The sequence below is a fragment of the Schistocerca gregaria genome, chromosome 1 (genome assembly GCF_023897955.1).
Source record: "Schistocerca gregaria isolate iqSchGreg1 chromosome 1, iqSchGreg1.2, whole genome shotgun sequence".
Classification (NCBI taxonomy): domain Eukaryota; kingdom Metazoa; phylum Arthropoda; class Insecta; order Orthoptera; family Acrididae; genus Schistocerca; species Schistocerca gregaria.
In genome coordinates this window covers 291,271,390-291,285,261 of record NC_064920.1, presented here as the reverse complement: position 1 = coordinate 291,285,261, position 13,872 = coordinate 291,271,390, and the positions used below count along the sequence as shown (strand labels likewise).

Sequence of the window (13,872 nt, the reverse complement as noted above, 5' to 3'; positions counted from 1 at the left end):
TTGGAACAACTAAAATAAAATGTTCAAACGTACCTACGTTCCGTATTTCAATTTTTAAAAAAATTGCATGTTACCAACTCTTCGTCTAAAATTGTGAGCCATATGAAACTTCCTGGCAGATTAAAACTGTGTGCCGGACCGAGACTCTAACTCGGGACCTTTCACGGGCAAGTGCTCTACCAACTGAGCTACCCAAACACGACTCACGCCCCGTCCTCACAGCTTTACTTCGGCCAGTACCTCGTCTCCTACCTTCCAAACTTTACAGAAGCTCTCCTGCGAAACCATGCACGACTAGCACTCCTGGAAGAAAGGATATTGCGGAGAAGTGGCTTAGCCACAGCCTGGGGGATGTTTCTAGAATGAGATTTTCACTCTGCGGCGGAGTGTGCGCTGATATGAAACTTCCTGAGAGAATAAAACTGTGTGCCGGACCGAGACTCGAATTCTGGACCTAGCCCTCGAAAGGCAAAGGTCCTGAGTTCGAGTCTCGGTCCGGCACACAGTTTTAATCTGCCAGGAAGTTTCATGTCAGCGCACACTCCGCTGCAGAGTGAATATCTCATTTGCTGAGCCATATGTTTGTGACTATTACAGCGCCATCTATTACAAAGCGATAAAAGTGGTGCAACTAAAACGTTCATATTCCTTTACGTACTATACAAATATGTAATAAAAATGGGGGTTCCTATTTTTAAAAAAACGCAGTAGATATTCGTTTGATCTATGGCAGCGCCATCTAGCGGGTCAACCAGAGCGCCATCTGGTTTCCCCCTTCAAGCTAACAAGTTTCGTTCTTTGTAGTTTTTCCGTTTGACGCTTATTTCGTGAGATATTTGGCCGTCACGATCAATGGACCACCCTGCATAAGGGACACTGCATAGCTAGAACGCACGAGTAGACCCAGAAGAAGGTCGCTGCCACTGTGGACGAAACGTTGGCTTTCACCAGCAGTAGTTTTATACAATACACCAACACTCAGAAAATTTTTATGTCGATTTATATTTTTTGTATCGGAATAAAAAATTGTGTTGGATGAAGGTTCAAATTATGTCACGTGTTAATAAACTAAATCATGTGTTAATACACAAAATACTATATTTTACCCATTCAAGAAATGTCCTGAAGAGGGAAAAGTTGCATGGGACTGGTACGACAGACGTGCTGCCCTTCTTCTACAGCTCTCCAGCCTCCACTGAACGTAACTGTATAATCTTGGTCATTTTGATTACAATGACTGACAATGTAAATGATTAATGAAAACAATTTTCTCTGTAACATTACGCATTTATTGTGATACGACCGGTTTCATACGTTACACATCTTCAGGTTGCCGGAAAAAATCCTCCGGTTAGCGCAGGTAATGCTAAGGCCAAAGCATTGTTTAGGAGAAACATACCATTTATCTCACGACTTCAGCAAAATCCGGGAACCTGAAGAAGTTCACGGAACGAAACAGGTCATAAAACAATAAATGTATAACGATGCAGCTGGGGTTCTTTGTATTAATCGTTCACGTAGCTATGTCGCTGTGTGCAAAACAACATGCCGTGACCAAGTTTCTAATCGCAGAAAACTTGCCTCCAGTTGAAATCCACAGAAGAATGAAAGCTGTGTACGGTGATGGTTGTGTCGACATCAGTAACGTGTGGTGTCGTGTTGTTGGTGTTCGTAATGATCGGAACCTTTGGGTTCACCTCAACGAATGTACAGAGATATTGGATTTGTAAATAAAATCGCCTTTTCTTGCTGCATTATGTGTTTCCTCCTGTAATACTTGGTATTTAAAAGCACAGTGTTCGAACAAATATCTATAAGTAGTGGCAGAAGAGTAATAGTGCACCACAAAAATAAGGATAAACGTGGTGAACTGTGTGAAAGAAAAAGCTGTGAATATAAAAATGTACGTATGTTTCGGAAATGAAGTGGTAGTGCGATCCCCAGACCAAATGAAAGGAAATGCAGATACCAACAAACTAAGTAATTAGTTATTATTGTTGATTACAGTTACTTAAACCTACGGCTTGACTTTTTTGGGTTCAGAAACATTTTATTTTTATCTGTTATTACTTTTGTTGTAATTTCATTTACTGACACGTTCCATGACCTTGGAGATTTGCTCCTCAATTTGATCTCTCGGAACTTGACCTGTAAATAAATAAATACATAAGAAACGCGACGTGAACTGTTTGATAGCCTAAAACTAACATATGTTAAACCAAAACTTTATCGTTCTACATATAGTTAGGTAGGAGAGCCACCTGCGAAACGACGCTTGTCGTATACCAGCTATTATGTAAACAATGTTCAGCCTTCTACATCGGCATTACTGCTACCAAATTATCAATTAGGATGAATGTGAATAGGCAACTCGCAATATCCTGTTGCAGAGCATGCTCTACAACATGACATTCGTGACCTCGGCGCGTGTTTCACCACACGCGCCATCTGGATTCTTCCCCCAGAAACCAGATTCTCAGAACTCCGCAGGTGAGAACTAACACTACAACATGTCCTTGGTTCTCGCAACCCACCTGACCTCAATTTACGTTAATTACTTCCGTCTCAGCTTTTCTTCACTGTAACTGCTTATTGCTTTACTCTGTTTTAGTTTTCCACATCTTTCATAGTCTTTCCCGTCTATTTTTCACCGCCCCTCCCACCTCTATTACGTACAATGCACTTAACTTCTCACTCTTATTAACTCGTGCACGATGTTTTAGTAGTAACCTGTCTTGCATATTACCTGGTCTTCCACCTTTAAGCTCTCAGGTTTTCAAATCTCATCCGATGCAGCCTCTAACAATCAGTCTTCCCCCCCCCCCCCCTTACCCCCGCGGTTCTTTCCCAAAACCTACTCCGCTCCCTAGCCCTCTTCAGTTCTTTTCCTTCACTCTTCTTCCTTCCGCTTCCGCTGTTCTGCCTGAAGAAGGAGCCACTCGCTCCGAAAGCTTGCGAATCACAGCAGTCTTATGTGTGTGTTCTGCCGCCGCATGGTGAGTACATTTTTTCTCTACCCAATTAAGTAGTTTTATTCGCAAAAAGATATGCAAAAGCTTAAAAGTAAAAGTTGTAGTACGCAATCGACATTAACATGTCAGTACTGTTCCGAATATATACTACTGGCCATCAAAATTGCTACACCAAAAAGAAATACAGATGATAAACGGGTATTCATTGGACAAATATATTATACTAGAACTGACATGAGATTACATTTTCACGCAGATTGGGTGCATAGATCCTGAGAAATCAGTACCCAGAACAACCACCTCTGGCCGTAATAGGGCTTTGATACGCCTTGGTATTGAGTCAAACGGAGCTTGGATGGCGTGGAGAGGTACAGCTGTCCGTGCAACTTCAACACGATACCACAGTTCGTCAAGAGTAGTGACTGGCGTATTGTGACGAGCCAGTTGCTCGGCCACCATGGACCAGACGTTTTCAATTGGTGATAGATCTGGAGAATGTGCTGGCCAGGGCAGCAGTCGAGCATTTCCTGTATCCAGAAAGGTCTGTACAGGACCTGCAACATGCGGTCGTGCATTATCCTGCTGAAACGTAGGGTTTCGCAAGGATCGAACGAAGGGTAAAGCTACGGGTCGTAACACATCTGAAATGTAACGTCCACTGTTCAAAGTGCCGTCAATGCGAATAAGAGGTGACCGAGGCGTGTAACCAGTGGCACCCCATACCATCACGCCAGGTGATACGCTAATATGGTGATGACGAATACACGCTTCTAATGTGCGTCCACCTCGATGTCGCCAAACACGGAAGCGACCATCATGATGCTGTAAACAGAACCTGGATTCATCGGAAAAAATGACGTTTTGCCATTCGTGCACCCAGGTTCGTCGTTATTTACACCATCGCAGGCGCTCCTGTCTGTGATACAGCGTCAAGGGAAACCGCAGCCATGGCCTCCGTGCTGATAGTCCATGCTGCTGCAAATGTCGTTGAACTGTTCGTGCAGGTGGTTGTTGTCTTGCAAACGTCCCCATCTGTTGACGAATGGGTCGAGACTTGGCTGCACGATACGTTACATCGATGTGGATAAGATGGCTGTCATCTCGACTGCCAGTGATACGAGGCCGTTGGGATTCAGCACGGCGTTCCTTATTACCCTCCTGAATCCACCGATTCCATATTCTGCTAACAGTCATTGGATCTCGACCAACGCGAGCAGCAATGTCGCGATACGATAAACCGCAATCGCGATAGGCTACCATCCGACCTTTATGAAAGTCCGAAACGTGATGGTACGCATTTCTCCTCCTTACACGAGGCTTCACAACAACGTTTCACCAGGCAACGCCGGTCAACTGCTGTTTGTGTACGAGAAATCGGTTAGACACTTTCCTCACATCAGCACGTTGTAGGTGTCCCCACTGGAGCCAACCTTGTGTGAATGCTCTGAAAAGCTAATCATTTCCATATCTCAGCATCTTCTTCCTATCGGTTAAATTTCGCGTCTGTAGCACGTCATCTTCGTGGTGTAACAAATTTATTGGCCAGTAGTGTATTATATCTACAAGAAATTGGCGAAATTAGTAGGTGACTACTAACTTAGTTAACTTGTAACAGTAATAACACAGTAATAACAACGAAACAAAGATGAACGATGACTTTAAGACGAAATTTGTGACGTTACAGGCAGAGTACCAATCCCAATGCTGAGTGCATACTGCCTTTCCAAAAGCGCACTGATATCGTTTACCGACATGCTGAGAATGGAAATGAAGAAATGGTCCATCACGGTCTGTTCTGTCCAACCGTCTTTCTACGCGTGAGTACATTACGATACGTACCATATGCAAGTTTTCCTGTGTATTAAACAGGAAATAATGTGTATCGAGCCAAGTGTGTTAACCCATTACTGATAAATGGACGCTGTCTATCCTCTTTACACTGTTCTTAAATTATCAAATTTTTGTCGATAATGATATCCAGGTTGTACGCTACGTATGGTCGCATTCGCAAGACCATAGATTGTGACTGCACAATTTGAGTATATTGTAGAGCTACATATAGATAATTAAAATGGTAGAGATGATTAGTTGGGTTGGTAAATAGCATCGAGCGTTTTTCCATAAGTTTAAAATACAACATATACACACAACAGAAAATTTATTCATCAATAATATACTCTTCTCCACTATTTACAACAGTCTTCCAACTCTGGGGTAACATCTTGATTCCGCGACTGTAGAAAACACATGGTGCTGAGGCGAAGAACTCGTCAAGCCATCTTCGTAGCGCAGGAAGTTCCGTGAAGGTCATTCAGTAGAGACTGGAGAGGCTCAAATTTTGAGCGTGCAAGATCAGGTGAATAAGGTGTGTGTGGAAGGACTTCCCAACCCAACTCCTGTATAACGTTTTTTTGTCATTCTATCATTCTGCTAGAATGTGGGTGAGAGTTATGTTGGAGTAACATCACTTCACGTAGTCTCCTGGTCGTTGTTCTTTGACTGCGTCTCTAAGACATTTCAGGCTGTTGACAATAAATGACAGCAGTGATAATCAGACCTCGGGGAAGCAATTCGTTATAGACCACATAGTCGCTGTTTCACCAGATGCATAACATTATGTTTTATAGATGTGCGCTGATCTTTGTACGGGAAGTTGCTACTTTGTTTGGGCTCAGTCATTCCTTTATTTTCCTTGTGTTAGCGTAAAGACACCATTTCTCGTCACCAGCAGCTATACAGGATAGAAATTATTTGTGTTGTTTTCGAACCAATGGATGACGCACAAGCAGAGATACACATAGGCTCACCTACCGATTTTTGTGATTTTGGTTTAGAGCATGTAGTACTGATACACCCGATTTTTGAACCTTCCCCATTGCATGCAAATATTGCACTGGTAGAATGATCACAGTTAATCTCATTTGCCAGTTCTCGTACACTGTCGTGGATCATTGTGGATTAACGCGTTTCAACGATCTTCGTCAACTGCCGAAGGTCTTCCTCGATGTGCAAAGTCACTAATGTCAAAACGATCATCCTTAAAAGATAACGGACGGTGTCAATAAAAGCAGAGAAAAGTTAGTATTTATTAGTTATAAGTAAATTTCTGTTACTAACCAGCTTTTCCAAGCTGAACTTTATTGTTTAGTTGTATAGATGTATTTGAGAATTTCACTGAAATTTGTTGTTTCGCTTTATGTATGGTGGCACAAACTCAACAGCAGACATCTGACAATTTCTTGAATACACCGACGAATAAACCCAACACTAAAAAGGAGATAAACGAAAGTTAATGTCTATTCAAATTTCGTACCGGCCACAAGAGAGTGGCGCTAGTAGCGCCACTGTGATTACGCAAACCAGGTTAGCTTTAAATGCGCGCTGTAGTTGTCGTGGGCGTTAGTTAGCTCTCAGATTGGACGTAGTAAGTTTTGTTAGTCAGGAATGCCTTCAAGACGACGAAGACCTCATCGAGTTTGAAAAATGGTTCAAATGGCTCTGAGCACTATGGACTTAACACCTGAGGACATCAGTCCCCTAAAACTTAGAACTACTTAAACCTACCTAACCTAAGGACATCACACACATCCATGCCCGAAGCAGGATTCGAACCTGCGACCGTAGCAGACCCGCGGTTCCGGACTGAAGCGCCTAGAACCGCACGGCTACCACGGCCGGCCATCATCGAGTTTCAAGGAGGTCGTATAATAGGGCTACGAGATGCTGGAGGTTACTTCTAGGATATTGCAGAAGGACTTGGCAGGAATGTAGCCACTGTACAGTGGTCACCTGAAGGTACAGTCGAGAGAAGATTTCGCTGCGGACAGCCCCGTGGCACTACCGAGAGGTAAGACCATCAGTGTATGGCTCTGGCGCATCGTACTGTATCTGCAGCAGCAACCTGGGCAGCAGGTGGCACCACAGTACCACAGTGAACTGTTACAGATCGGTTGCTTCAAGGACAGCTCGAAGCCACACGCCTTCTAGCGTGCATTTCAGTTCCCCAAAATACCGCCGTTTGCTATTTCAGTGGTGTCAAGCGAGAGCTTATTGGACGGCGGATTGGAGATCTAATGTGTTTTCTAATGAAAGTCGGTTCTGACTCGGTGCCAGTGATGGCCGTGTGTTGGTAAGATGTAGACCACTTGAGAACGCGCACATAATCTCTCTGTGTGCTAGGCACACTAGACCTACATCTGGAGGGATGGTGTGGGGTGCGATTTGGTATGACGCACCTTAACTGCAAATTTGTACGTCAGTCTGGTGATTCGACCATTGAACTGCAATTCGTGAATAGCATTCTAAGGAGTGTTTTCCAACAGGATAAAGCTTGTCCGTATACCTTTGTCGTAATCCAGTATGCCTGTACAGAGTGTTGACATGTTGCCTTGGAGCCGAGTGGTTCTAGGCGCTTCAGTCCGGAACTGCGCTGCTCCTACGGTCGCAGGTTCGAATCCTGCCTCGGGCATAGATGTGTGTGATGTCCTTAGGTTAGTTAGGTTTAAGTAGTTCTAAGTCTAGGGGACTGATGACCTCAGATGTTAAGTCTCATAGTGCTCAGAGCCATTTGAACCATTCTTTTGTTGCCTTGGCCTGTTCGATCACCAGATCTGTCTCCAATCGAGGTCATATGGGACATGATCTGACAACTCAAACGTTATCCACAAACAGCCTCAACCGACCTTGTACCGACCGTACAAGTGCAACAGGCGTAGAACACCATCCAACAAATTTACATCCGGCAGCGTTAAAACACAACGCATTAACGTTTACAGGCTTGCAATTAACATTCTAGAGATTACACCGGTCATTAATGTACCAGCATTTCACTTTGCCAATGGCTTTTCTCGCTCTTACATTAACCTGTCATTTTGTAACGTTAATCACTTAAAATGTCTCCTAGATAAACATATTCCAGAAAGTTCATTAGTCTACATTAATTATTTCTTGCTGCTTGATTTTCTCCGTCAGTGCATCACTCAATATGTTTAACGAAGATTATGACAGTGTTAGCAGTAAGTAGCGATACAAATGTAGTATATGCTACTTTTTAGGAAGTTGTTTCACTTATGTATTTGCATGTTTCTTTCTACCCTCAGCAGCGGAACCGAACAGGACGCATCCTCTGTCACGTACTAAACAGCGGTATGCGGAGAAAATGCACTGAGAAGAAATCACTATGACCTCTGCCGACCACAAGATCTAATGCCTCCTGGTAGCATAGTGAATATGTGATGCAGTAATGAAAGTGTATAAATGAAGCAAAGACGAATGGGAAATGATTCTAGCGACGATGCAAACCGCAAATGGGATATCCATTGATATAAGCAATTTTGAAAAAGGACAAATTGTTGTGAACCGGAGCGTGAGAACAAGAATCTTGGAAATGTTGAAGCTATGTAGTTGTTCGCGTGCTACTGTTATAAGCGTTTACAGAAACTGATTGATGAACGATGAATCCCCGAGTAGATGACAAGGTATGGAACGTCATCACCATTTGAGATTTCATTAAGTACATAGAACATTCAACACAACTTAAATTCACTGCAGTGAGCACGATTGATTACCCTGAACAACACAGAAGACAAGTTCGCATCATTTGGTGCAAAGCATAAAGGCAAATTTATCAAATCAGAGGTGAAACCGAAAGAATTAAAACTGCAATAATAAATGAAAATATTCACACCAGAATGTAACCATGCACGCCTATACAGTTAGGAAAATTTACTCTAACGTAATGACAGCGTCACTAGATGGGAAGCCTTTGCACACAAGAAGTTCTGGTAGCACAAAGACAGAACCAGAAGACACTTATTAAAATTGGTAAATTGCACCATAGCCTATCCTGCGAAAACTGTGGATCATGTAATGAACCTATGGCTGTAATAAAAAGTGACCTATACTACTTCAGCTAGCCTGAAGACTTACACATCTCACTCTAAGCTCAGTGTTAAGCTACCGACCACACCCACCGACTGCCCGGCTTCAAGTGCTTAACCACCCCCGAGAACAACGAATCCCCACAGGTAACTAGAACAGACCGGTACCAACATACCCACTGTCGATAAAGACGACTTAGAAGCCACAGACGTCTTTGATTTTACTGAACACCGAATATTGGCCAGAATGACCACAGCAGGCAGCAGTTCCATACTACTAGCTACCAATGGAAACACGAAAAATACATTCGTATGCACTTTCACGAAGACGGTAATGAGAAGTCTAGGAGCATAAAATATATTCAGTGTAAATTTAATTTAGGGCTTGCATGTGATCAATTAGGTAATTTAAATATTGTTATAGTGATGCAGTACACAGAGACCTTTCAGCAGTGACAGGAATCGTACCGAGCTCAACAAATTGCCAGTGGGTACACATGACCATTTTTTTTTAGTGCACCGACCTTTTTTTTCGATGAAGAAACACACAAAGGAACACTTCAAGGACTCATGACATGCGGTGCAGATATTCCACGAGTGCCGCAGCCTAACAAGTTTATTTATTTATTTATTATTTTTTAATTTATTTATTTATTTATTTATTTATTTTTGATGAGGGGCACAGTCAGCGGCCGGCTGGAATAGCCAAGGCGGGCAGGGTTCGAATTCCGAGGACTGGCAATGATGTCTCCCTCCTCCTGGGCGGCCAGTAAAAGGATGTCGTCATTCAAACAGGCATCACAAGTCTCAATCGTCGGAGTGTCCGGGGCCGATGCAAACAGACAGACGCTGTCTCTTTTACCTTGTCGGGATCGTGGAGTCAGTTTCTTCTCACATCTGGCGAACCACAGCTGAGCGGTGTGTCCGTGAAAGACGACCCCAGATAGCTAGTAAACAGGCTCCAGCACTGCATTTTGTTCGTTAGGACCATGAACTCGCCCGTTCAATATTGCCACAAATCGAGGACTTCATATTCGCCGTCGCGGCTCATGTAGTGAGTCGCCATTCCTTTTACCCAATTGGCCATATTCATCTGGATCATCAGGAAATAGACGGCGTCTGGATGAAAGAGTTCAGTCTGTGTTCGTCCGTATCTACTACCATCATGCAACGGGAGCGCATGGGATAGTCATTAGGTGAATGGCATGTAGCCTTCGTCGGTTCGAAAATTTCTCGTTACTGACTACACTCCACGCCAACCACACTAAAGCGGACAGTAAAGGCTCGCCAAACCCGCGCCCCGTCGACCTTTGGGTATCGTCATACAACCTTTAGCCAAATTCCAACGTTGGAGAACACTACAATAAATATTTGCTGTCAGATTTCGTGTCTTTGGTATAACTACCAACATATGTGTTCCACGAGAAACGTCCTAATATGCGATAACGAGGGAAATAAATGTCCAACAGGTACCAGTGGTCCCAGCGTGTGTGAGACCCCCTCTGCTATCAGGATGCCAGGAAGATTGTCTGTTGGTGAAAGTCAGAGTCGCCGCACTGAGCGAAGGTACAGCGCCAATGCTCTGTGCTTGACGTGAGTCCGTCACCTCCTTTGTGGAAGGGTAAAGTAAGAGGAACAAACTGTATCCTAAACGCTCCACCAGTATTCACCACGTGTCTGCACACAACCTGTATCCTAGAAGCCATCGTATCTGTCATCGGTAATACGTGGGCATAATAGTTAAGTTGAAAAGTCCTGTGCACATTGATGTACTAACCTCGCTGCAAAATGTCCAACGATCTAAATGTGTTGAGGCGCAACTGTGTGCGTAGGCCTTGAAAGACATTAAAAAACGTAAAGGCCGCCTTACGTTGTATTTGTCCATGGAACAATATCCCAGAATATTTGACCATTGGGGTCTTTGTCAGGGGCACATTCAGTTCTGCAGCCATACCGCGTCCCACATGTAGAGTGATTTCCGTAGGTTGATCACACTGCTTGCCACCGCTCCACACTCTTGGAGCCTTCCCTGTAACACCCTTACAAGCTTTTCGGACAATTTCTGATCACCCTGCAGGGCCAAACCGTGCTCCTGATTTGTGGATATTGGCGGTGTCAAGCATTCTCTGATTTCCTGAGTTCCTACTCCCTTGCTGTTCTACTACATGGCGCACACATCTTCTTGTTGAAGAAGGAACATTTAAAAAGGCAGAATATCCTCGAATTCATCCTACTGTATCGCAACATATACTACCAACCAACTGGAAGGTATTTACCTACATCTAAATGTATACTCCGCAAGTCACCCAACGGTGTGTGGCACTTTACGTGCCACTGTCATTACCTCCCTTCCCTGTTCCAGTCGCGTATGGTTCGCGGGAAGAACGACTGTCTGAAAGCCTACGTGCGCGCTCGAATCTCTCTAATATTACATTCGTGATCTCCTCGGGAGGTATAAGTAGGGGGAAGCAATATATTCAATACCTCATCCAGAAACGCACCCTCTCGAAACTTGGACAGCAAGCTACACCGTGATGCAGAGCGCCTCTCTTGCAGAGTCTGCCACTTGGGTTTGCTAAACATCTCCGTAACACTATCACGCTTACCAAATAACCCTGTAACGAAACGCACCGCTCTTCTTTGGATCTTCTCTATCTCCTCTGTCAACCCGACCTGGTACAGACCCCACACTAATGAGCAATACTCAAGTATAGGTCGAACGAGTGTTTCGTAAGTCATCTCCTTTGTTGATGGAATACATTTTCTAAGGACTCTCCCAATGAATCTCAACCTGGCACACGCCTTACCAACAATTAATTTTATATGATCATTCCACTTCAAATCATTCCGCACGCATAGTCCCAGATATTTTACAGAGGTAACTGCTACCAATGTTTGTTCCGCTATCATGTAATCATACAATAAAGGATCCTTCTTTCTATCTACTCGCAATACATTACATTTGTCTATGTTAAGGGTCAGTTGCCACTCCCTGCACCAAGTTCCTATCCGCTGCACATCTTCCTGCATTTCGCTACAATTTTCTAATGCTGCAACTTCTCTGTATACTACAGCATCATCCGTAAAAAGCCACATGAAACTTCCCACACTAAACACTTTAACATAAGACCAGAACTTCCTAGGATTTTCAAGTCGGTACATACAATTTTACTTTCGAATTCACTGAACTCTTCACGTATAGACCTCCTTACGCTAACTTTGACATCGTTTAGCTTCTGTTAGTCTGAGAGATTTTGACTGCTTTTAAATTTGCAGCGAAGCTCTCTTTGCTTTCGCAGTAGTTCCTAACTCTGTTGTTGAACCACGGTGGGTTCTTCCCGTCCCTCACAGTTTTACTGGGCACGTACCTGTCTAAAACGCATTTTACGATTGCCTCGAACGTTTTCCATAAACACCCCACATTGTCAGTGTCGGAACAGAAATTTTCGTTTTGATCTGTTAGGTAGTCTGAAATCTGCCTCCTATTACTCTTGCTAAACAGATAAACCTTCCTCCCTTTTTTTATATTCCTATTTACTTCCATATTCAAGGGTGCTGCAACGGCCTTATGATCACTGATTCCCTCTTCTGCATTTACAGAGTCGAAAAGTTCGGGTCTGTTTGTTATCAGTAGGTCCAAGATGTTATCTCCACGAGTCGGTTCTCTGTTTAATTGCTCGAGGTAATTTTCTAATAGTGGACTCAGTATAATGTCACTCGATGCTCTGTCCCTTCCACACGTCCTAAACATCAGAGTGTCCCAGTCTATATCTGGTAAATTGAAATCTCCAATTAAGACTATAACATGCTGAGAAAATTTATGTGAAATGTATTACAAATTTTCTCTCAGTTGTTCTGCCACTAATGCTGCTGAGTCGGGAGGTCGGTAAAAGGAGCCAACTATTAACCTAGCTCGGTTGTTGATTGTAACCTCCACCCATAATAATTCACAGGACGTCTACTTCACTACAGGATAAACTACTACTAACAGCGACAAACGCGCCACCACCGGTTGCATGCAATCTATCATTTCTAAGCACCGTCTGTGCCTTTGTAAAAATTTCGGCAGAATTTATCTCTGGCTTCAGCCAGCTTTCTGTACCTATAACGATTCCAGCTTCAGTGCTTTCTATCAGCGCTTGAAGTTCCGGTACTTTACCAGTGCAGCTTCGACAGTTTACAATTACAATACCGATTGCTGCTTGGTCCCCGCATGTGCTGACTTTTCCTCGCACGCTTTGAGGCTGTTGCCCCTTCTGTACTTGCCCGAGGCCATCTAACCTAAGAAACCGCCCAGTCCACGCCACACAACCCCTGCTATCCGTGTAACCGCCTGCTGTGTGTAGTGGACTCCTGACCTATCCAGCGGAACCCGAAACCCCACCAGCAGCCAGCTAAGAACTCGTTTATTCACATCACCTAAGGAGTGGCTCCCTAACGTCTCTACACGATCAAAGGTTTAAAGACTCAGTAATCCTTCGAGTGGTAAACTAAAGCAGCATTCCATCACCATACGATGCAGTGAATTATGATGTTTTAAGACCTCGAAAAAAGCAAAAAAATAACACGAAAAAACGTGGTCCCATATTCATTTCATCTCTACTCCTAAAGTAGCGTAGCTAATGTCATTATTTAAATACAAAGAATGGTACAATATTTCCCTACGATATGGTTTTGCGATCCTTAAGCAATTTCAGAAATGTGGACTTCATTGCTGTCCGCAGACCTAATCAGATTTGATGGTCAAGCAGTGAAGGAATGAGGGTACAACCCATTCAATTCCACGGTTACCCAGGCTTCCGACGGAAATGAACAAAATATGGCTGCCAACGACAGCGACGGGGCCCTCTTCTCCTTATAATACCACCACAACAATGCAGGAGTCATTAAACGCAGTTCAAACGAAAATCATCGTTGATGTTCAGCCCACACTTCAAACCTGTTCAAGACTAATGAATGGTCTGGTTCGTCGCTCCATTAGATGTGTCTGCCACTACGTATCTTTCCATCATCTGCCTTCT

At 43.6% G+C, this 13,872-nt stretch overlaps 1 protein-coding gene across 1 annotated transcript in view; it reads left to right on the top strand.

Annotated features, from left to right (window-relative positions):
* Nucleotides 1-13,872, top strand: part of LOC126341493 (estradiol 17-beta-dehydrogenase 2-like) — a 143,611-nt gene that overhangs the window by 79,995 nt on the left and 49,744 nt on the right. Inside the window, exon 5 of the mRNA XM_050001777.1 lies at nt 4,657-4,789. Within this exon, the coding sequence (XP_049857734.1) occupies nt 4,657-4,789 (133 nt within the window). The remainder of the gene's footprint in view (nt 1-4,656; nt 4,790-13,872) is intronic.